This window comes from Pleurodeles waltl, chromosome 2_2, assembly GCF_031143425.1.
Source record: "Pleurodeles waltl isolate 20211129_DDA chromosome 2_2, aPleWal1.hap1.20221129, whole genome shotgun sequence".
Classification (NCBI taxonomy): domain Eukaryota; kingdom Metazoa; phylum Chordata; class Amphibia; order Caudata; family Salamandridae; genus Pleurodeles; species Pleurodeles waltl.
In genome coordinates, this window is record NC_090439.1 from 721,503,655 (window position 1) to 721,528,015 (window position 24,361).

General features: G+C 45.0%; 1 protein-coding gene across 1 annotated transcript in view; it reads left to right on the forward strand.

The window, feature by feature from the left end:
* Nucleotides 1–24,361, forward strand: part of PREX2 (phosphatidylinositol-3,4,5-trisphosphate dependent Rac exchange factor 2) — a 1,096,481-nt gene that overhangs the window by 568,275 nt on the left and 503,845 nt on the right. Inside the window, exon 20 of the mRNA XM_069220299.1 lies at nt 19,797–19,882. Coding sequence (XP_069076400.1) covers nt 19,797–19,882 — 86 coding nt within the window. The remainder of the gene's footprint in view (nt 1–19,796; nt 19,883–24,361) is intronic.

Consider the following 24,361-nt stretch of genomic DNA (forward strand, 5'->3'; position numbering starts at 1 on the left):
CACACTGTTGATCCCACTTGGAGACTAGCCATACCAGTGTTACCTGGATGGGAGTTTGGAGTGGAACCTTTCTTGGGACAGGCCTTGTCTCCAGTTTGGTGTCCATGCTGTTTACAGCTATGACACCAGGCCTTTTTGGGATCAAAGTTTTTACCCTTGTACCCATTGTTTTGTGAAGAGGCTCTGGGCCCACCCTCCTGTGCAGGTTTTTGGGGGCCTGTAGAAGACTCTTTACTATTTTTAGTTTTGGTTGTCTCATCACCCTTCCCCTGGGGAGTCTTTGTGACCCCTTTCTTTTGGTCACCCCCTGTTGAAGTCTTGGACACCCTTGTCTTGACCCAATGGTCCGCCTTCTTTCCCAATTCTTGGGGAGAAATTGGTCCTAGGTCTACCAGATGCTGATGCAGTTTATCATTGAAACAATTACTTAATAGGTGTTCTTTCACAAATAAATTGTACAGCCCATCATAATTACTTACACCACTGCCTTGAATCCAACCATCTAGTGTTTTCACTGAGTAGTCTACAAAGTCAACCCAGGTCTGGCTCGAGGATTTTTGAGCCCCCCTGAATCTAATCCTATACTCCTCAGTGGAGAATCCAAAGCCCTCAATCAGGGTACCCTTCATGAGGTCATAAGATTCTGCATCTTGTCCAGAGAGTGTGAGGAGTCTATCCCTACACTTTCCTGTGAACATTTCCCAAAGGAGAGCACCCCAGTGAGATCTGTTCACTTTTCTGGTTACACAAGCCCTCTCAAAAGCTGTGAACCATTTGGTGATGTCATCACCATCTTCATATTTAGTTACAATCCCTTTGGGGATTTTCAACATGTCAGGAGAATCTCTGACCCTATTTATGTTGCTGCCACCATTGATGGGTCCTAGGCCCATCTCTTGTCTTTCCCTCTCTATGGCTAGGATCTGTCTTTCCAAAGCCAATCTTTTGGCCATCCTGGCTAACTGGATGTCCTCTTCACTGGGGCTATCCTCAGTGATTTCAGAGGTGTTGGTCTCTCCTGTGAGGGAACCAGCATCTCTGACTATTATTTTTGGAGTCAGGGTTTGAGGGACCCTGTTCTCCCTAGATAGGATTGGTAGGGGGGAATTTTCCTCCAAGTCACTATCCTCTTCCTCTGAGTTGCCACCCTCAGAGGGGTTGGCCTTTTCAAACTCTGCCAAAAGCTCCTGGAGCTGTATTTTGGTAGGTTTGGGGCCCATTGTTATTTTCTTTATTTTACAGAGTGACCTTAGCTCCCTCATCTTAAGATGGAGGTAAGGTGTGGTGTCGAGTTCCACCACAGTCACATCTGTGCTAGACATTTTGCTTCTAAAAGTTGGAATACTTTTTAAGAATCTACAACTGGTTCTAGAATCTAATTCAAACTTTTACAAACTTTTAAACTCTAAAAGAAATGCTAAACAGGATCTAACACAAGGCCCTAGCAGGTCTTTTAAGAATTTAGAAAACTTTTCAAATTGCAAAAATCAATTTCTAATGACAATTTTGGAATTTGTCGTGTGATCAGGTATTGGCTGAGTAGTCCAGCAAATGCAAAGTCTTGTACCCCACCGCTGATCCACCAATGTAGGAAGTTGGCTCTGTATGTGCTATTTCAAAGTAAGGAATAGCATGCACAGAGTCCAAGGGTTCCCCTTAGAGGTAAAATAGTGGTAAAAATAGATATTACTAATGCTCTATTTTGTGGTAGTGTGGTCGAGCAGTAGGCTTATCCAAGGAGTAGTGTTAAGCATTTGTTGCACATACACATAGACAATAAATGAGGTACACACACTCAGAGACAAATCCAGCCAATAGGTTTTTATATAGAAAAATATCTTTTCTTAATTTATTTTAAGAACCACAGGTTCAAATTCTACATGTAATATCTCGTTTGAAAGGTATTGCAGGTAAGTACATTAGGAACTTTGAATCATTTCAATTGCATGTATACTTTTCAAGTTATTGACAAATAGCTGTTTTAAAAGTGGACACTTAGTGCAATTTTCACAGTTCCTGGGGGAGGTAAGTTTTTGTTAGTTTTACCAGGTAAGTAGGACACTTACAGGGTTCAGTTCTTGGTCCAAGGTAGCCCACCGTTGGGGGTTCAGAGCAACCCCAAAGTCACCACACCAGCAGCTCAGGGTCGGTCAGGTGCAGAGTTCAAAGTGGTGCCCAAAACACATAGGCTAGAATGGAGAGAAGGGGGTGCCCCGGTTCCGGTCTGCTTGCAGGTAAGTACCCGCGTCTTCGGGGGGCAGACCAGGGGGGTTTTGTAGGGCACCGGGGGGGACACAAGTCCACACAGAAATTTCACCCTCAGCAGCGCGGGGGCGGCCGGGTGCAGTGTAGAAACAAGCGTCGGGTTTTCAATGTTAGTCTATGAGAGATCTCGGGATCTCTTCAGCGCTGCAGGCAGGCAAGGGGGGGATTCCTCGGGGAAACCTCCACTTGGGCAAGGGAGAGGGACTCCTGGGGGTCACTTCTCCAGTGAAAGTCCGGTCCTTCAGGTCCTGGGGGCTGCGGGTGCAGGGTCTCTCCCAGGCGTCGGGACTTTAGGTTCAAAGAGTCGCGGTCAGGGGAAGCCTCGGGATTCCCTCTGCAGGCGGCGCTGTGGGGGCTCAGGGGGGACAGGTTTTGGTACTCACAGTATCAGAGTAGTCCTGGGGTCCCTCCTGAGGTGTTGGATCGCCACCAGCCGAGTCGGGGTCGCCGGGTGCAGTGTTGCAAGTCTCACGCTTCTTGCGGGGAGCTTGCAGGGTTCTTTAAAGCTGCTGGAAACAAAGTTGCAGCTTTTCTTGGAGCAGGTCCGCTGTCCTCGGGAGTTTCTTGTCTTTTCGAAGCAGGGGCAGTCCTCAGAGGATGTCGAGGTCGCTGGTCCCTTTGGAAGGCGTCGCTGGAGCAGGGTCTTTGGAAGGCAGGAGACAGGCCGGTGAGTTTCTGGAGCCAAGGCAGTTGTCGTCTTCTGGTCTTCCGCTGCAGGGGTTTTCAGCTGGGCAGTCCTTCTTCTTGTAGTTGCAGGAATCTAATCTTCTAGGGTTCAGGGTAGCCCTTAAATACTAAATTTAAGGGCGTGTTTAGGTCTGGGGGGTTAGTAGCCAATGGCTACTAGCCCTGAGGGTGGGTACACCCTCTTTGTGCCTCCTCCCAAGGGGAGGGGGTCACAATCCTAACCCTATTGGGGGAATCCTCCATCTGCAAGATGGAGGATTTCTAAAAGTTAGAGTCACTTCAGCTCAGGACACCTTAGGGGCTGTCCTGACTGGCCAGTGACTCCTCCTTGTTTTTCTCATTATTTTCTCCGGCCTTGCCGCCAAAAGTGGGGCCTGGCCGGAGGGGGCGGGCAACTCCACTAGCTGGAGTGTCCTGCTGGGTTGGCACAAAGGAGGTGAGCCTTTGAGGCTCACCGCCAGGTGTGACAATTCCTGCCTGGGAGAGGTGTTAGCATCTCCACCCAGTGCAGGCTTTGTTACTGGCCTCAGAGTGACAAAGGCACTCTCCCCATGGGGCCAGCAACATGTCTCGGTTTGTGGCAGGCTGCTAAAACTAGTCAGCCTACACAGATAGTCGGTTAAGTTTCAGGGGGCACCTCTAAGGTGCCCTCTGTGGTGTATTTTACAATAAAATGTACACTGGCATCAGTGTGCATTTATTGTGCTGAGAAGTTTGATACCAAACTTCCCAGTTTTCAGTGTAGCCATTATGGTGCTGTGGAGTTCGTGTTTGACGAACTCCCAGACCATATACTCTTATGGCTACCCTGCACTTACAATGTCTAAGGTTTTGTTTAGACACTGTAGGGGTACCATGCTCATGCACTGGTACCCTCACCTATGGTATAGTGCACCCTGCCTTAGGGCTGTAAGGCCTGCTAGAGGGGTGTCTTACCTATACTGCATAGGCAGTGAGAGGCTGGCATGGCACCCTGAGGGGAGTGCCATGTCGACTTACTCGTTTTGTCCTCACTAGCACACACAAGCTGGCAAGCAGTGTGTCTGTGCTGAGTGAGAGGTCTCCAGGGTGGCATAAGACATGCTGCAGCCCTTAGAGACCTTCCTTGGCATCAGGGCCCTTGGTACTAGAAGTACCAGTTACAAGGGACTTATCTGGATGCCAGGGTCTGCCAATTGTGGATACAAAAGTACAGGTTAGGGAAAGAACACTGGTGCTGGGGCCTGGTTAGCAGGCCTCAGCACACTTTCAATTGTAAACATAGCATCAGCAAAGGCAAAAAGTCAGGGGGCAACCATGCCAAGGAGGCATTTCCTTACACAACCCCCCCCCAAACGAAAGAGGATGAGACTAACCTTTCCCAAGAGAGTCTTCATTTTCTAAGTGGAAGAACCTGGAAAGGCCATCTGCATTGGCATGGGCAGTCCCAGGTCTGTGTTCCACTATAAAGTCCATTCCCTGTAGGGAGATGGACCACCTCAACAGTTTAGGATTTTCACCTTTCATTTGCATCAGCCATTTGAGAGGTCTGTGGTCAGTTTGAACTAGGAAGTGAGTCCCAAAGAGGTATGGTCTCAGCTTCTTCAGGGACCAAACCACAGCAAAGGCCTCCCTCTCAATGGCACTCCAACGCTGCTCCCTGGGGAGTAACCTCCTGCTAATGAAAGCAACAGGCTGGTCAAGGCCATCATCATTTGTTTGGGACAAAACTGCCCCTATCCCATGTTCAGAGGCATCAGTCTGCACAATGAACTGCTTAGAATAATCTGGAGCTTTTAGAACTGGTGCTGAGCACATTGCCTGTTTCAGGGTGTCAAAGGCCTGTTGGCATTCCACAGTCCAGTTCACTTTCTTGGGCATTTTCTTGGAGGTGAGTTCAGTGAGGGCTGTCACAATGGATCCATATCCCTTCACAAACCTCCTGTAATACCCAGTCAAGCCAAGGAATGCCCTGACTTGAGTCTGGGTTTTTGGAGCTACCCAGTCCAGAATAGTCTGGATCTTGGGTTGGAGTGGCTGAACTTGGCCTCCACCTACAAGGTGTCCCAAGTAAACCACAGTTCCCTGCCCTATCTGGCATTTGGATGCCTTGATAGAGAGGCCTGCAGATTGCAGAGCCTTCAAAACCTTCCTCAGGTGGACCAGGTGATCCTGCCAGGTGGAGCTAAAGACAGCAATATCATCAAGATAAGCTGTGCTAAAGGACTCCAAGCCAGCAAGGACTTGATTCACCAACCTTTGGAAGGTGGCAGGGGCATTCTTTAAACCAAAGGGCATAACAGTAAACTGATAATGCCCATCAGGTGTGGAGAATGCTGTTTTCTCTTTTGCTCCAGGTGCCATTTTTATTTGCCAGTACCCTGCTGTCAAGTCAAAGGTACTTAGGAATTTGGCAGCACCTAATTTGTCTATGAGCTCATCAGCTCTTGGAATTGGATGAGCATCTGTCTTGGTGACAGAATTGAGCCCTCTGTAGTCCACACAAAACCTCATCTCTTTCTTTCCATCTTTGGTGTGAGGTTTGGGGACTAAGACCACTGGGCTAGCCCAGGGGCTGTCAGAGCGCTCAATCACTCCCAATTCCAGCATCTTGTGGACTTCCACCTTGATGCTTTCCTTAACATGGTCAGACTGTCTAAAGATTTTGTTCTTGACAGGCATGCTGTCTCCTGTGTCCACATCATGGGTACACAGGTGTGTCTGACCAGGGGTTAAGGAGAAGAGTTCAGGAAACTGTTGTAGGACTCTCCTACAATCAGCTTGCTGTTGGCCAGAGAGGGTGTCTGAGTAGATCACTCCATCTACTGTGCCATCTTTTGGGTCTGATGACAGAAGATCAGGGAGAGGTTCACTCTCTGCCTCCTGATCCTCATCTGTTACCATCAACAGATTCACATCAGCCCTGTCATGGAAGAGCTTAAGGCGGTTTACATGGATCACCCTCTTGGGGCTCCTGCTTGTGCCCAGGTCCACCAAGTAGGTGACCTGACTCTTCCTCTCTAGTACTGGGTAAGGGCCACTCCATTTGTCCTGGAGTGCCCTGGGAGCCACAGGCTCCAGAACCCAGACTTTCTGCCCTGGTTGGAACTCAACCAGTGCAGCCTTTTGGTCATACCAAAACTTCTGGAGCTGTTGGCTGGCCTCAAGGTTTTTGGTTGCCTTTTCCATGTACTCTGCCATTCTAGAGCGAAGGCCAAGTACATAGTCCACTATGTCCTGTTTAGGCTCATGGAGAGGTCTCTCCCAGCCTTCTTTAACAAGGGCAAGTGGTCCCCTTACAGGATGACCAAACAGAAGTTCAAAGGGTGAGAATCCTACTCCCTTCTGTGGCACCTCTCTGTAAGCGAAAAGCAGACATGGCAAGAGGACATCCCATCTCCTTTTGAGCTTTTCTGGGAGCCCCATGATCATGCCTTTTAATGTCTTGTTGAATCTCTCAACCAAGCCATTAGTTTGTGGATGGTATGGTGTAGTGAATTTATAAGTCACTCCACACTCATTCCACATGTGCTTTAGGTATGCTGACATGAAGTTGGTACCTCTGTCAGACACCACCTCCTTAGGGAAACCCACTCTGGTAAAGATACCAATGAGGGCCTTGGCTACTGCAGGGGCAGTAGTCGACCTAAGGGGAATAGCTTCAGGATACCTGGTAGCATGATCCACTACTACCAGGATATACATATTTCCTGAGGCTGTGGGAGGTTCTAGTGGACCAACTATGTCCACACCCACTCTTTCAAAGGGCACCCCCACCACTGGAAGTGGAATGAGGGGGGCCTTTGGATGCCCACCTGTCTTACCACTGGCTTGACAGGTGGGGCAGGAGAGGCAAAACTCCTTAACCATGTTGGACATATTGGGCCAGTAGAAGTGGTTGACTAACCTCTCCCACGTCTTGGTTTGTCCCAAATGTCCAGCAAGGGGAATGTCATGGGCCAATGTTAGGATGAACTTCCTGAACAGCTGAGGCACTACCACTCTCCTAGTGGCACCAGGTTTGGGGTCTCTGGCCTCAGTGTACAGGAGTCCATCTTCCCAATAGACCCTATGCGTTCCATTTTTCTTGCCTTTGGACTCTTCAGCAGCTTGCTGCCTAAGGCCTTCAAGAGAGGGACAGGTTTCTTGTCCCTTACACAGCTCCTCCCTTGAGGGTCCCCCTGGGCCCAAGAGCTCAACCTGATAAGGTTCAAGCTCCAAAGGCTCAGTTCCCTCAGAGGGCAGAACTTCTTCCTGAGAAGAGAGGTTCCCTTTCTTTTGCTGTGTTGCAGTTGGTTTCCCAACTGACTTTCCTTTCCTCTTGGTAGGCTGGGCCATTCTTCCAGACTCCAGCTCTACTTGTTCACCCTGTGCCTTGCACTGTGCTCTTGTTTTCACACACACCAGTTCAGGGATACCCAGCATTGCTGCATGGGTTTTTAGTTCTACCTCAGCCCATGCTGAGGACTCCAGGTCATTTCCAAGCAGACAGTCCACTGGGATATTTGAGGAGACCACCACCTGTTTCAGGCCATTGACCCCTCCCCATTCTAAAGTAACCATTGCCATGGGATGTACTTTTCTCTGATTGTCAGCGTTGGTGACTGTGTAGGTTTTTCCAGTCAGGTATTGGCCAGGGGAAACCAGTTTCTCTGTCACCATGGTGACACTGGCACCTGTATCCCTCAGGCCCTCTATTCTAGTCCCATTAATTAAGAGTTGCTGTCTGTATTTTTGCATGTTAGGCGGCCAGACAGCTAGTGTGGCTAAATCCACCCCACCCTCAGAAACTAGAGTAGCTTCAGTGTGGACCCTGATTTGCTCTGGGCACACTGTTGATCCCACTTGGAGACTAGCCATACCAGTGTTACCTGGATGGGAGTTTGGAGTGGAACCTTTCTTGGGACAGGCCTTGTCTCCAGTTTGGTGTCCATGCTGTTTACAGCTATGACACCAGGCCTTTTTGGGATCAAAGTTTTTACCCTTGTACCCATTGTTTTGTGAAGAGGCTCTGGGCCCACCCTCCTGTGCAGGTTTTTGGGGGCCTGTAGAAGACTCTTTAGTATTTTTAGTTTTGGTTGTCTCATCACCCTTCCCCTGGGGAGTCTTTGTGACCCCTTTCTTTTGGTCACCCCCTGTTGAAGTCTTGGACACCCTTGTCTTGACCCAATGGTCCGCCTTCTTTCCCAATTCTTGGGGAGAAATTGGTCCTAGGTCTACCAGATGCTGATGCAGTTTATCATTGAAACAATTACTTAATAGGTGTTCTTTCACAAATAAATTGTACAGCCCATCATAATTACTTACACCACTGCCTTGAATCCAACCATCTAGTGTTTTCACTGAGTAGTCTACAAAGTCAACCCAGGTCTGGCTCGAGGATTTTTGAGCCCCCCTGAATCTAATCCTATACTCCTCAGTGGAGAATCCAAAGCCCTCAATCAGGGTACCCTTCATGAGGTCATAAGATTCTGCATCTTGTCCAGAGAGTGTGAGGAGTCTATCCCTACACTTTCCTGTGAACATTTCCCAAAGGAGAGCACCCCAGTGAGATCTGTTCACTTTTCTGGTTACACAAGCCCTCTCAAAAGCTGTGAACCATTTGGTGATGTCATCACCATCTTCATATTTAGTTACAATCCCTTTGGGGATTTTCAACATGTCAGGAGAATCTCTGACCCTATTTATGTTGCTGCCACCATTGATGGGTCCTAGGCCCATCTCTTGTCTTTCCCTCTCTATGGCTAGGATCTGTCTTTCCAAAGCCAATCTTTTGGCCATCCTGGCTAACTGGATGTCCTCTTCACTGGGGCTATCCTCAGTGATTTCAGAGGTGTTGGTCTCTCCTGTGAGGGAACCAGCATCTCTGACTATTATTTTTGGAGTCAGGGTTTGAGGGACCCTGTTCTCCCTAGATAGGATTGGTAGGGGGGAATTTTCCTCCAAGTCACTATCCTCTTCCTCTGAGTTGCCACCCTCAGAGGGGTTGGCCTTTTCAAACTCTGCCAAAAGCTCCTGGAGCTGTATTTTGGTAGGTTTGGGGCCCATTGTTATTTTCTTTATTTTACAGAGTGACCTTAGCTCCCTCATCTTAAGATGGAGGTAAGGTGTGGTGTCGAGTTCCACCACAGTCACATCTGTGCTAGACATTTTGCTTCTAAAAGTTGGAATACTTTTTAAGAATCTACAACTGGTTCTAGAATCTAATTCAAACTTTTACAAACTTTTAAACTCTAAAAGAAATGCTAAACAGGATCTAACACAAGGCCCTAGCAGGTCTTTTAAGAATTTAGAAAACTTTTCAAATTGCAAAAATCAATTTCTAATGACAATTTTGGAATTTGTCGTGTGATCAGGTATTGGCTGAGTAGTCCAGCAAATGCAAAGTCTTGTACCCCACCGCTGATCCACCAATGTAGGAAGTTGGCTCTGTATGTGCTATTTCAAAGTAAGGAATAGCATGCACAGAGTCCAAGGGTTCCCCTTAGAGGTAAAATAGTGGTAAAAATAGATATTACTAATGCTCTATTTTGTGGTAGTGTGGTCGAGCAGTAGGCTTATCCAAGGAGTAGTGTTAAGCATTTGTTGCACATACACATAGACAATAAATGAGGTACACACACTCAGAGACAAATCCAGCCAATAGGTTTTTATATAGAAAAATATCTTTTCTTAATTTATTTTAAGAACCACAGGTTCAAATTCTACATGTAATATCTCGTTTGAAAGGTATTGCAGGTAAGTACATTAGGAACTTTGAATCATTTCAATTGCATGTATACTTTTCAAGTTATTGACAAATAGCTGTTTTAAAAGTGGACACTTAGTGCAATTTTCACAGTTCCTGGGGGAGGTAAGTTTTTGTTAGTTTTACCAGGTAAGTAGGACACTTACAGGGTTCAGTTCTTGGTCCAAGGTAGCCCACCGTTGGGGGTTCAGAGCAACCCCAAAGTCACCACACCAGCAGCTCAGGGTCGGTCAGGTGCAGAGTTCAAAGTGGTGCCCAAAACACATAGGCTAGAATGGAGAGAAGGGGGTGCCCCGGTTCCGGTCTGCTTGCAGGTAAGTACCCGCGTCTTCGGGGGGCAGACCAGGGGGGTTTTGTAGGGCACCGGGGGGGACACAAGTCCACACAGAAATTTCACCCTCAGCAGCGCGGGGGCGGCCGGGTGCAGTGTAGAAACAAGCGTCGGGTTTTCAATGTTAGTCTATGAGAGATCTCGGGATCTCTTCAGCGCTGCAGGCAGTCAAGGGGGGGATTCCTCGGGGAAACCTCCACTTGGGCAAGGGAGAGGGACTCCTGGGGTTCACTTCTCCAGTGAAAGTCCGGTCCTTCAGGTCCTGGGGGCTGCGGGTGCAGGGTCTCTCCCAGGCGTCGGGACTTTAGGTTCAAAGAGTCGCGGTCAGGGGAAGCCTCGGGATTCCCTCTGCAGGCGGCGCTGTGGGGGCTCAGGGGGGACAGGTTTTGGTACTCACAGTATCAGAGTAGTCCTGGGGTCCCTCCTGAGGTGTTGGATCGCCACCAGCCGAGTCGGGGTCGCCGGGTGCAGTGTTGCAAGTCTCACGCTTCTTGCGGGGAGCTTGCAGGGTTCTTTAAAGCTGCTGGAAACAAAGTTGCAGCTTTTCTTGGAGCAGGTCCGCTGTCCTCGGGAGTTTCTTGTCTTTTCGAAGCAGGGGCAGTCCTCAGAGGATGTCGAGGTCGCTGGTCCCTTTGGAAGGCGTCGCTGGAGCAGGGTCTTTGGAAGGCAGGAGACAGGCCGGTGAGTTTCTGGAGCCAAGGCAGTTGTCGTCTTCTGGTCTTCCGCTGCAGGGGTTTTCAGCTGGGCAGTCCTTCTTCTTGTAGTTGCAGGAATCTAATCTTCTAGGGTTCAGGGTAGCCCTTAAATACTAAATTTAAGGGCGTGTTTAGGTCTGGGGGGTTAGTAGCCAATGGCTACTAGCCCTGAGGGTGGGTACACCCTCTTTGTGCCTCCTCCCAAGGGGAGGGGGTCACAATCCTAACCCTATTGGGGGAATCCTCCATCTGCAAGATGGAGGATTTCTAAAAGTTAGAGTCACTTCAGCTCAGGACACCTTAGGGGCTGTCCTGACTGGCCAGTGACTCCTCCTTGTTTTTCTCATTATTTTCTCCGGCCTTGCCGCCAAAAGTGGGGCCTGGCCGGAGGGGGCGGGCAACTCCACTAGCTGGAGTGTCCTGCTGGGTTGGCACAAAGGAGGTGAGCCTTTGAGGCTCACCGCCAGGTGTGACAATTCCTGCCTGGGAGAGGTGTTAGCATCTCCACCCAGTGCAGGCTTTGTTACTGGCCTCAGAGTGACAAAGGCACTCTCCCCATGGGGCCAGCAACATGTCTCGGTTTGTGGCAGGCTGCTAAAACTAGTCAGCCTACACAGATAGTCGGTTAAGTTTCAGGGGGCACCTCTAAGGTGCCCTCTGTGGTGTATTTTACAATAAAATGTACACTGGCATCAGTGTGCATTTATTGTGCTGAGAAGTTTGATACCAAACTTCCCAGTTTTCAGTGTAGCCATTATGGTGCTGTGGAGTTCGTGTTTGACGAACTCCCAGACCATATACTCTTATGGCTACCCTGCACTTACAATGTCTAAGGTTTTGTTTAGACACTGTAGGGGTACCATGCTCATGCACTGGTACCCTCACCTATGGTATAGTGCACCCTGCCTTAGGGCTGTAAGGCCTGCTAGAGGGGTGTCTTACCTATACTGCATAGGCAGTGAGAGGCTGGCATGGCACCCTGAGGGGAGTGCCATGTCGACTTACTCGTTTTGTCCTCACTAGCACACACAAGCTGGCAAGCAGTGTGTCTGTGCTGAGTGAGAGGTCTCCAGGGTGGCATAAGACATGCTGCAGCCCTTAGAGACCTTCCTTGGCATCAGGGCCCTTGGTACTAGAAGTACCAGTTACAAGGGACTTATCTGGATGCCAGGGTCTGCCAATTGTGGATACAAAAGTACAGGTTAGGGAAAGAACACTGGTGCTGGGGCCTGGTTAGCAGGCCTCAGCACACTTTCAATTGTAAACATAGCATCAGCAAAGGCAAAAAGTCAGGGGGCAACCATGCCAAGGAGGCATTTCCTTACAATGTCACTAAGAGCCCCTCCATGAAAAACATACCCTTAATTCCCTTTCACTCATTTATAATTATATACATAATAATTAAGCTTTCATATCCTCAGGTTGAAACTTCTAACTAAATTACATTTGCCACAAAGATCATTATTTTGCCTCACCATAATTTTAAAAACACAAAAACAGAGTTGTTACTTTGGCAACAGGTGTAATTTCTGTACCGATTGGTAGTCAAAATTGACAAGAGGCTGTTGTAGACTAGTAGGTAGATATGTTTCAGATAATTAGGACATAATAAAGGCTGTTGGACATAATAACCATTGATGTCACTTGATGATTGTTATTCTCCCCATATCCTTATCACCCTTTGCCTCTTCCTTCTTGTCTCAGCCACAGGTTTTAATCTTTCTTTTCATATAAACATTTTCTAAAGTTTCAGGTTTTAATCACTACCATTTTTCTGGCTTTAGCCAATACCTTTGCCTTTATTCCGTGGTTCATAATGTTTAAAAGTATCTCATGAAATCGGGTACCGGGTTTTGGTGCCCGAGATGGTACTCTCTTCACTTTGCAATTCTTGGGCCTAACTCATGTTTGTCTATGGAAAGTTGACTTTGTAGTTATTTGGTTAGGTGCTTGTATTTATTATTCAAATCAATGCAAGAAATTATTATTGCATTATGCATAAATTGATGGCATTAACTAATTGAATACTGTTCTCAGTACCATTATGACCTTAAAGGAGTCGTAGATGCTTGGTGAATTGTAGTCTTTATTTAGTCATCGGATGCGTATGTCTTGAATGAATAGGAGCCTTATTACATAGAGATGGCAGGCATACTATGTTTGACTTTACCTACAGACATTTGCAATCTGCAAATGTATTAAATAATCAAAAGGTAGCCTAGTATCACCTGGATACTTTCTGAAAATAGTAATTGTCATTTTAAAAGAATTTGCTACTACATAGTAAGACTAGCAATCCATGTAGTATGCTCTATCAGGCTCGCCATTTTACCTTCACATCCTGCCATACCTCGGATGCTGACCATGAAAAATTAAGTGATGATTCTATCTTTAAATTGTATTCTCATTGTTGAGGGTCCTTTTCTAAATTGGTCTCCAAACTGCTCCCATGAGAGCTGTTTTGTTTTCCTTAAAGACTTGTCTCTCTCTCAGAAGGAAGACCAGTCGAGCACAGCTATTGGCAGTCCATAAATACAAAATACCATATTTTAAATATGCTTGTGCACGAAGGTGAAATTGTGCCTTTTTTAAATGATACAAAATTCCCCATCATAAAATTATATAACAGCATGTAGCTGGAAAAGTGGAGTATCCTAAATGTTATTAAAATGCTCTGCACCATTTAAAGCTCCCAAGAGGGACTCTTGGGTACAGGTGTAGGGCAAAAGCTGCAATTCAACATCCATGATATATTTAATAATCTTTCAGGAGTCAATAACCAGTTTTAATTACAGTTTTAACGTTTCATTTTCTCATAAATGTTGAGTTCTTCTTTATTAGACAGTCAAAGTTAAGGGACATTGTATAAAGCATGTCCCGCAATCCTTGGAACAGCTTCTAGGTCCCAGCGTTTATGCTTCGGCAGGAGAAGTACACTGTGACACTTATCCAAGGGCCCAGGATCTTAGGGACACAACTTGGGGCTAAAAATTCTCTCCAGGTGAAGTCACCTGCAGGATCTAGGACAAGTCCATTTGGAACTGGTGAGATTGGCTCTTTAGGCAGGTAGGCTTCTTGCAGCTGTTCATGACCCTGTAGCTTAACAGGACGCTTGCCACCTAGTCTTTGGCATCAAATGTTCTGTCCTGGGTTTAAGTGGAAGCAGATCTAATCCTTTAGGTTGCTCTTCACAGGTAAAACAGTAGGCCCAAGTCTTCTTCTGAGTTCCAGTCCTTTTTGTTCAGCAGGTGCAGTTCTTCTTCTGTTTTCCATGGGTGCCTCTTTTATGCCTGGCACTAGTTAGTTGGTGGGAGTGACTCTCTAACCAATAGAGTAAAAGTTCCTAGGGTAAACCTACCCACTTTGACACTGTGTCCTGGGAGGTTGTTCCTAAACAACCCCACAGGGCCCTGGTCTTTCAGAATCCAGCATGGGAAAATCTTTCTTACCTTTGTCAGAGCTCAGGGCACACACCTGAGGTGTGTCTAGGCAAATGAGGACTCCCTCTGCAAACCAGAACCAATGCAAGATTTTATTGGCTATGTTGGCCTTTCAGATTCTATTTCAATGCATGTATGTAATATTCATGGCACACATCATATGCACAGTAGAAGGCTGTGGCTATGTAGTAGCTTAACTCCTGTGCCATCTCTGTAAACACATCCTCTTCCGACAGGGCTTGCTGATGATGAGCTTTCCTGTTAGCCTTAAATGTAGATAAAATCCCAAACCTACTGAAGTTATTGTATGGCTATGAGCTTAACTTCACAAAAAATGATTATTTAATTGATAGTCCATTAATCCCAGTCAACTGTTGGCTGACCCCTATGCGCTACAACTTCATCATGGCCTGCAGAAAATCAACATGTTGGCCAAATATTTTGGACAACGCTGTTAAGCATTTGGTAGGCACATATACATGAAGCACCTTTATTGGACCATACAGCAGCCTCAGAGGCTGTCAATGACTATTTCATTGATCGTTCTATCCTTGACCTGCAGTAGATGAGGGTATGAGGCCAGATTACATGAATTTCCATTAGTGCAAAAAATGTTTGCACTGTCATTAGCACTGACTAATGGGTGCAGAATATTTCCATTGACTGACTTGTAAAATAAATCACATCACAGTTGCTCCTACAGCTTGTGTAAAAACTAGGTTTTCAAATCAGTCATAAGTAGCTTTAGCACTGGTATTTTGGCCACTGTTAAACCTGTCTGCCTTAAAATGGTCTTCCTCCAACCTTTTGCCTTGGTCATGTTTTTTGCTGATCGTGTTTCTGTTGGGCTGTACTTTACTACTGTTAACCTATGCTGAAGTGTGTGTGCTCTGTCCTTTACACATGGTGAATTTGACATACACCCTATTGGCATGTATAATTTACTTGTAAATCCCTAGTAAACCTGTACTGCACATACCTAGAACCTGTAAAATAAATTAAATGCTATTAGTATGGATCCTGTGGCACTGATTGTGAGGCCCACTTAAGTTGCCTCCCATTGCAGCCTGTTTGGGCAGTTTCAAACTGCCATTTCAAATTAAACCTTTGGAGGTCTAAACCTATATTTTTAATCATTTATGTCATCTCTAGTGTAGGCCCTGTACAGCCCAAAGGACAGCGTGCAGTTTATTTAAAAATATTTTAAAATCTGGACATGTACTTTTAAGCTTTACATGTCCTGGCAGTCAAAAACTCTTACATTTGTTTTTCCCAACTGCAAGGCCTACCTCTCCAATAGGATAGCATTGGTTTCCATTATTACATTTAATATGTTGTAACTTTCAATTGGCAGCAGGTAGGACTCTCGAGTTTGGCGTCTAAAGAATTGTAATGGTTAAGTGGGATTTTAAGACCCAGTTCTGAAAATTCCACTTTTAGACGTTTTGCCATTTTCATGTACCAGCCATTTAGTGTATGATGCCTGTATCCTGGGTCACATGGTGCAGGTCTAGGTGTAGCTGACAGTTGGTCTTGTGTATTGCTCCCAGACAGGGAGACAAAGGGGAATAGTAGCTGGCAGAATGGCCCATCTCTGACCTGATGAGAGGGAGGAGCTGCCACTTACCACACTTGCACATCACAAAGGCTCTGTCCAGCATACTCACGAAGGGTTTTGGCACTAGTCTTTTTTGGCCTCTGAAAAGCTGAGGCCAGGGCAGGGAGGCAGGAATTTTCAAATACCTCTGAGGAGGGAAACCTCCAGAACTTTGTACTTCAAAGTAGGCACTAAGTATAAATAACAGACTCTCAGAGACAAATCTTCAATACACCTCTGGACCCGTGGATCACTCAGAAGAACTACTGTTGTGCTGTGACAGAAGAACTGCTACTCTGTTGTTCTTTCTCCCTGCTGTCCCATTGCCTTGCTGCCTGAGTGAGAAGGACTGAACCTGCATCTTGATCCCAGAGCCAACAGAGTGACTCCAAGGAAATGTTTTCTGGCCCAATGGGCAGAGTATCAGGGACAGAAAAAGGCTGCAAGCATCTTGAACATGACACCTGGACTTGCAGTGAGTCTTGCTGTCCAAGTGGTGCCACCCTAGTCCTGGACACATGAAAGTGGGCCTGAAGGTGCTTTCCCAGCCCAGCTGTGGTCCTGTAGTAGAACCACTGCATTGCAACACATCTCTTAGCAGCCAGGTCAGAACCACTACAGAGTGATGTGTCCTCGATGCCGGTCATCACATCATAGTTTCCTCGGAACCGCCATTGTGTGACGCATTGTTGGCGCAAGCTTTCACATTTTAAACACCCATCAATGGCATCCTCGATAACGAAGCAAGACTCCGCATCGCAGCATCACAGCTTTTTCGGAACGGATGGTGCACAAAGCATCTTCGATGAAGGGCTTTGCATCGCAAGCCCCTCGTCTACGGCCTCCTCGACAACGATGCAGGACTCCGTATCGCAACCTTGCAACTTCCTCAGAAATCCTCAGAAAAATCAGTGGATGCATCCTCAATGCGGGGCCTCAAAACGCTCTGCAAACCAGGATTTAACGTACTTTGTTTAGAAGGCCTCACTTAGTCTCTGTATCCAGTCCGCGATCCATCATGGCCGGCCTGAACTAATTTTGTTCCGATCCAGTGCAAGCAGATAGCTGCAGTTGACCATTTATGCCAGATGTACAACCATTTCAATTTTTTAGTCTCTAATTGCGATTTATTGCAAATTGCAATTAGAGACTCAAAAACATAAATGTACAAATGTGTCTCAGACACAGTTAGCATTTCCCACTGGGGTCACAAATGACCTACCTCATTAATAATGATGAGGTGGGTTGCAATTTTCAACCCCATTTGGAATGGCCTCACTCACAGGGATGGTGGCCTACTGGGACAGCAGACTACTATGTCTTGGTGCCACAATTCACAAAGGGGAAGGGGTCCTTCCCCAACTTAAAGTTGGTGGTAACTGCAATTGTTGTGCGACCACATTCACGGTCGCAAAACAGTCATACATACCATTGCAACTTGCTATTTGGAAGGGACACTCTCGGCACGCCCCTTCCAAATAGCGACTTGCAGACCTGTTTTGCGATTCGGTAAATAGATTACAAAATCACAAAATAGTAGTGGTACATACCAAAATGCTATTTTTTGGTCGCAACTGGCCTTATGCTGTGAATTGGGCTGTTTGCAAGCAGAAAGTAGTTATGTACATCTGGCCCTATTTTCACTAAAATCTTTAAAATTGCAGATCTCTGGTTTTACTGATTGAATTTGTGTCATTTTGGTGGCAAATCATTTATTAAATTTTACTCTATTGTTCTAAATTAGTGTGAGGTTTTTCTTGTGTTTTCACTTTGTTTGACATGCTGCATAAATACTTAACAAAATATTAGAGAGACAGGGAGGTTTTAAATTGGTCCAATGCACATCCTCCCAGAGTCTAGGTCTAAATAAATAAGGTACACTGTTCCACAGGGAAAAACCACAGGTCAAAAAGACACTCTATGAGTAGAAGACAGAGCCCTCACACACCCTGAGGGTGTCATGCTCCATCATATGGCCTGCTCCTCGTCGGGCTGGCGCTGCAATGTCCAACGGTCAGAGATCTTTTTAGATTGTATGCCGTGGTTAAGCGTAGGAGTGGAATCAGACCTAAGAGTAGAGATGGGAAGCTGGAGGGGTGGATTAAAATTGCCTCTGGACCCTACCAACTGTATGTTTATTCTATGCGTGGGTCTAGGTCAAGGTTAAAAACAAGGGGTGTGGGAGAGGAAATAACATTCCTCCACTCTACCAACAAGAAAACAGAAAAAGAGGAAAAGGAAGAATTACTCCTTGTCCTAGAATATGGTCGACATGTTTCACGCCTTATTTGTCGAAGCGGATCAAGTGGCGTTTCTTCAGGACCAAAACAAAAGACAACTCCTAAGCTTCACTAATGAACTCAATGGTGTGAGGTATGTGGAAGGAAAGTAAATTACATAAGGAGCCATACAAAATAACCTAGATAGAGTTAGATCCTCCTCTACATGGGAATGAGCCCCTTGGGAAAATGCGAGCCGAGGGGAACTACAATGGCCAGTAGCCTCGTGGAGTCCCTATGTCGACACATACCCTTGAGACCGCGACATCACCTGTAACCGAACTTGTGGTCCCCGCTTGAGTGCGACAACCCAGCTTACATTGCAGGTCTGACGACGCTGCTGCCTGCCGACGTCATGTGACTTTGTGAGGCTCGAGTGCATGTCACCGACGACCGTGAGACACCCGACTCCGCCACGCAACTCACAGCCCCTTAGCATGACCGCAACCCCATGAGGTTGCCCCACCGTGCCCTGACTTGCCAGTCATCGACCCTGCCAGAGTGTGAGGAACCGACGCTTCGCACCGATCACCTCCCCTGCTCTGCAGTAAGGAACCGCCACCACACCAGATCCAGCAATGCCTCTCCTCCCTGACCACAGCTACTGTATCTGTGGGTCTGTGTGACTCCGTGACCGGCGCCATTAACCTCGGATTGTTGGGAACGCCTCTGTCACGACGCTGCAATAACTCTAAATTGAAGCATTTGTGTTTCTAAGCGCTATATGTAAGTTTAATCTTTGAAAATTCATAACTTTGCTTGTGTATGTTGGATTTTTGTCGTTTTGGTCTTGTTTTATTTAGATACATATTGGCTATTTTTCTAAACTGGTGTTGAGTCCTTTTGTGGTGTTTTCACTGTGTTACTGTGTGTGTTTGCACAAATAGTTACACGTTGCCTCTGAGATAAGGCTGACTGCTTGTGCCAAGCTACCGAGGGGGTGAGCAGGGTTTATCTGAGCTGTGTATCTCCCTTACACCGACTAGAATGAGGGTCCATGCTTGACCAGAGTGCAAACTGACTGCCATCCAGAGGCCCCATTTCTAACAACCCCCCTCAACCAGTAACCAAATCTCAGGCAGGTGATAACTTTGATTGCAGAATTTCCCTACTGTGGTGCATATGTATGTAACATGCCCTGAATGTTGTTTAAGCTACATTGAACAGGACACAATTTACATACATAAGGAACAGTTACACGTTAACTCTGTCAGTGCTCTTAGAAGCACTTAATTTATTTCCAAAATAAGAAGTGGAAATGGTTTAATGTCTTCTCGTATGCTTGTAGGAAAGTACTGCTTTTTGTTTCTTTTTTGTGTGTAGGGCTTGCCTCTTCCTGATACCGTAGTAGTCTTACCTTTTCCTGTGATACTTTCACTCTCTGTTTTGATACTGCTGACTGTGTACTTTATAAAACTGGTCCTGCTATGGCTGCCATTTGTTACAGTTCATGATCTTGCCTCTCGCCATACTTTGTCTGCTGTTGCCCATTTTTTAGCACTGTCCTTTAATTTTGATACCCCAAATTAGAATTATAGCCTGATGAGGCACTTTCTCAGTCTGTCGCTTCTTTATCACAAATTTTCCAATTACAATATTCTGTTTCTTTGTGCATTGGTATCTTGAAATATTTGTTATACTTTTCTATCTTGTAGAACCTGATTTAGGGCTTTTTGTGTAATGCCCTCTTCATATAGCCTGCCCTTTTGCAAGAAAGAGAAATGAAACACAAACGCCTCTTGATCTAACTTCATGAACTTGCTTTTTTCCTCTAGGACAGTGAAGATCCCCGATTCCATTGATGGGCTTGGATTCCAAATTCGGGGCTTTGGTCCTTCAGTGGTCCATGCTGTGGGCAGAGGTACGTCATTGCAACCAAAACAGGGAAGACTTTAGATTTCTCTTTGGACGAAGAAGGGCACACTGGAAAACACTACCAGTAACAAGCATTTACTGACACAAAATGTCACATCTCGACTCTCACAAAGACCGACACAGACAGTCAGTAAAACAAATATTACAGTTAAATTAGCGTTAAGTTTACAGACATTGCAAAATCTCAAAAGACATAGAGAAAAATAAGCAAGATATTTAGTTAAGCTTAAACTATCTCACCAAATAAGACAGTTCAAATTACATCTCACAGTACATTACATTATCAATGACATCCTAGGTTACTTCACTCGTGACTTCAATGAAATTGTTGACAAAATAAAGCCTTACAGTATTTATTCACTGGGGTTTTATTTTGAACCATGTGCCACTAGCAAGGTATTTATACATTAACCATTGCCAACGTCTCCAACAGCATCAGCCATGACATCACTCAGTGCATCTATGGTTCTCCCAGCTGCTGAAAGATCTTGTTGCCACTTACTACACCATAATATTTGTGTGTGTTTGTGAATTCGTGTGTATGCATATGTGGTGATGAGTGACCGATGACAACAAGATGCAGCACGAGCACATAGGCAATAGTGGATAAACATGGGTAGGGACAGGATGCTCAGAAGAGCATGTGGGTGAGGTGGTAGTGTACAACATAGGATCAGCATGCAGCTGGACCAAGCAACCGCCAGTAGCTGCACCAGTCAGTGCATCTTGTTCGTCTCACAGAATGATGAATGACCTACCACCTCCTACTGCAATTTGCAACTGAAGGTGAAGCACCACCTATCACTTACCTTGGTTCCCGTCTACCTTCTGGATCGTGTGTGCAAAGTGTGTGATTCTAGGGCCTATGTTGTCATCACTATCCCTAGGTAAGAAAGAAAAAAACTGAGAAAGCAACATGTTGTGTGGCAGCAAGCTGAATCCACCTGAAAAGGGTAGTATATACTCGCACTAAGTGAACATACCTGTTCTGGCCCTGCGTTCTCTCATATCAGACTTTCAATGCTCCACAGTGATCACCCTCAGTTCCCTTACCCACCTCTCTCCACTTCTGCTTTTTTTTGTTTTTAGGCTTCTCTGCTTTCACTGTTGGGTAGCAGAACTGGTTGTGCCTTTTGCGTGACTGCTCTTTTGTCCCCTCTTTCCACTTCTTAGTTTGTTTGGTGACAATCGTGCTTCAATTGCTGAGAGGAAGATCAGATTGATTGTCTAATGATGCCTTGCTCTGTAGCTCGGTAGAATTAAAGTCTTGGTTTTCATGAAAAAATCATTGACGTTTGTCAGCATTTCGAGCGCCAATGGTTTTAACGGAGTTTGATGCTATGCTTAAAGCATGCCTGTTTCTAAAGCACGACATAAGCCATGAAGAATGTCTCTAATTGGCTTCTAAGGCTATCTAATTCTCTCAGAAATAATGCCTGCTGCTGGAAGCCATTATTCCCCTCAGCCCTTTGTGATGGTTAAGCGCTTTCTTAAATATGAGACACATTATCGGTTCTTCTAAAGCGAATATCTTAGACTGAAACACTTCAGTGTTTTTATTTCCTAAAATTACTCATCTTTCTTCTTTGAAACTTGCCAAACGTTATTTTTCATTTTTTTATCCAATTTTTAATCTGAAAGGACCTTTCATATGAATCCGATGCTAAGTCAAAACCGTTTTTAGTGTCCGATGACTTAATTTCCTTTGGAACATACTTAATGCTTGTTTACAGTTAAAGGACCCTTTGCTGAGGTCAATTTAAGTTAGTCACAAAGAAAGTATATTTAAAAAGAAGTCTTTTTTTTCCCAGCAATTTTAGGTTCTTGGCTTACCCATCGGAGAACACTGTTCCGAAACCCACGTGAGTCCACAGACCTGATTTCATATGAGTCCATTCCATTGGGCGTTGAGTGGTCAAACTAACCATATACCTATCAGCTGTTGCATGGCCCGTTCTGGTTTTTCAGTCAAAAGCCTGACGGGGCATGTAGACCTATATTATTATTAGGAAAAGGGAAATTACAAGTCATATCATGCATAGCTACATGATTAATATATGCCACGTGGCCAGTGGACAGCTGTGCTCATAGGAGCCAGATTGATCCAATTATTCTTACGCCCCAGGTCATACGAGCAGTTCCATGAGGAGGTGAAATGACGAACATGCCCCACATGATGCCCTTACTCACATGCATGATTGTTCTAAAAAAAGACCATGGAATGAAAGAACTCACTATGAGTTATGAATGGTAAATAAACAACTTATTTATTTATTTATTTTCTGTAGCCCCAACCATGATATGCATTTTATATTTTCATATTAAACCATATGCAGGGATCTAAGAGGTTTACGATCATATTTTGTTTATATTTTGTTTTTCCTATCTGAGCACTATAAAAATAAACTAGATGTTATCCCAAATGGAAATGTGAAAAGAATATATAAGTTGATTTACTAATGTAAATAACTTGCATTTTGCACATATTGAAGAGATGCCCTTAAAATGAGTAAAAGTTGCATTTTTACACTTGCATAGTGCATCTATAAAGGGCAGATTTTCAACTCAAAAGTAAATCTGAATAATTGAACGTTATAATGCTTGGGTGCTATAAGTAGGAGAAATGAGACAATGCCCCACTACCTTTTAGAAGTGCTGATATCCTTTTCACACCTTGTTGCTTCTCTTTTTGAAACCAGGCGCCAAGCCATATATGAGTCTTGAGCACATTCAGAAAGTAAACAAAGTCAAAGGTTCTTGCCAAACCTGTGGACAATCACCTTCAGTTACTGGATCACAAATCCTTCTAACCTGCCATCTATGGCTGTGCAGCTATATAGGAGTCTTTTGAACCTTTGTTTTGTCTGAGTTTCAGAGGACAAATTTTCATATGGAAAACTGCCAGCTAGAAGTCATGTTCTTTGTATTTTGCAGCTGTTCCTCAGCTTGCTGCTCACTTTTGCAAAACCTAAGACACACATGAGGGAGCTATCCAATGTCTTCTTGAGACCTCGCCAACAGTGGTCACGGCGCGTGTGCTGTCACAGATAGAACTGCTAACGCGTCCCTTTATGTTATTTTATTACACATTGGGACTCGTTTTAGGCCAATGAATCTTGTGACCCAGTGGTGAGACACCGTAGGACGAGATAACTGATTAATATGTCAAACAATATATCAATAATTTCATCAATGTTTATCACCACAATGCATCTTACTTTAGAAAAAGACATTAATCAAATTGTCGACGCAACCATGACCTTCCAGCCATGAATAACCACACCTGTTGATAGAATTTTATGAATTTTTATTCCCTATTGTTTACAATCTACAAGCAGAAGTGTCAATCTCAAAACCAAGAAGCATAAAAGTATAGTCACAATATGACAACTATGATAAGATTTCATTAATGCAAGAATCACAAACATAAGAACATAGCACGGCGTGAACATAGATCAGAATACAGCAAATATTATATATGTCTTAGTTCAGCAAAGCGCAATTGTCAGTCATTTGTCTATTTGCATCAGTCAGAGTGAATTTCCTAACCTAACCGCTAATTAGCATCGGCATGTTGGGCTTCATGCAAAACATTTTGGAACATCAATTTAGAAAACATCTAGCTAGGGTCTCTAACAAAAGAGCAGTTGGTACCTAGAAAGGAAAAGCAAACATACAAATTACAAATTGCATTGTCATAATTACCCTCCAGGAATAGGTCAGCACACAGGATCAGTCTTCATCTTCAGGACATCAGTCAAATCACCATCAGTCTAACCTTGTCTAAAGGACAGGGGACACTTCCCTCATAAGGAGGAGAAATGTAAAGGGCAGCCTATGGGTGAGGATGGTTATTTTAGTCTCAAATCACCAAACAGAGTGACAGAATTTATGGATGAAATCAATAGCATTCCCTACCTAGTTCTGACGACCCTTCTGTGACATGGTTTTTTATCCCTTTTTCGTAATACCTTCCCCCAAAATTCTATTGGACATTCACTATACCCCACTATCTTTAACCTATGAAATTATACATTAGGTAATTCAAATTGTCACCCCAAGATAATTTATAACACTTTGATTGGTCTTCATAATTGACGTCTTCGGAGGTGGCACATCCGGGGGGTTTCATCACCATTTGGCACGTCCCTCGGGTCATGAGTTCCTTTGTCCATGGTCAAATGTCCTTGTACATTGCTTTAATCTACTCTTGTTTCAAAATTGTATTAAACTCATACTAAGGCAGCTAGCATGCGGATGAGAACTGAGTCTGTATGGTTACATAAAACGGAGAAAAGGAACAAATGCAGGGTCATGGCCCTTTGCGAGTCAACACACTGGAAAACAGAGAAAAATGCTTTAATATGAGAGCTAGGCAGCTAAATCCACAGATCATGCTAACTTAAGGCCTATAGGTTTTTCAATGCAATATCGTAAACGCTAAAATAGGCTTGATTAATCATAA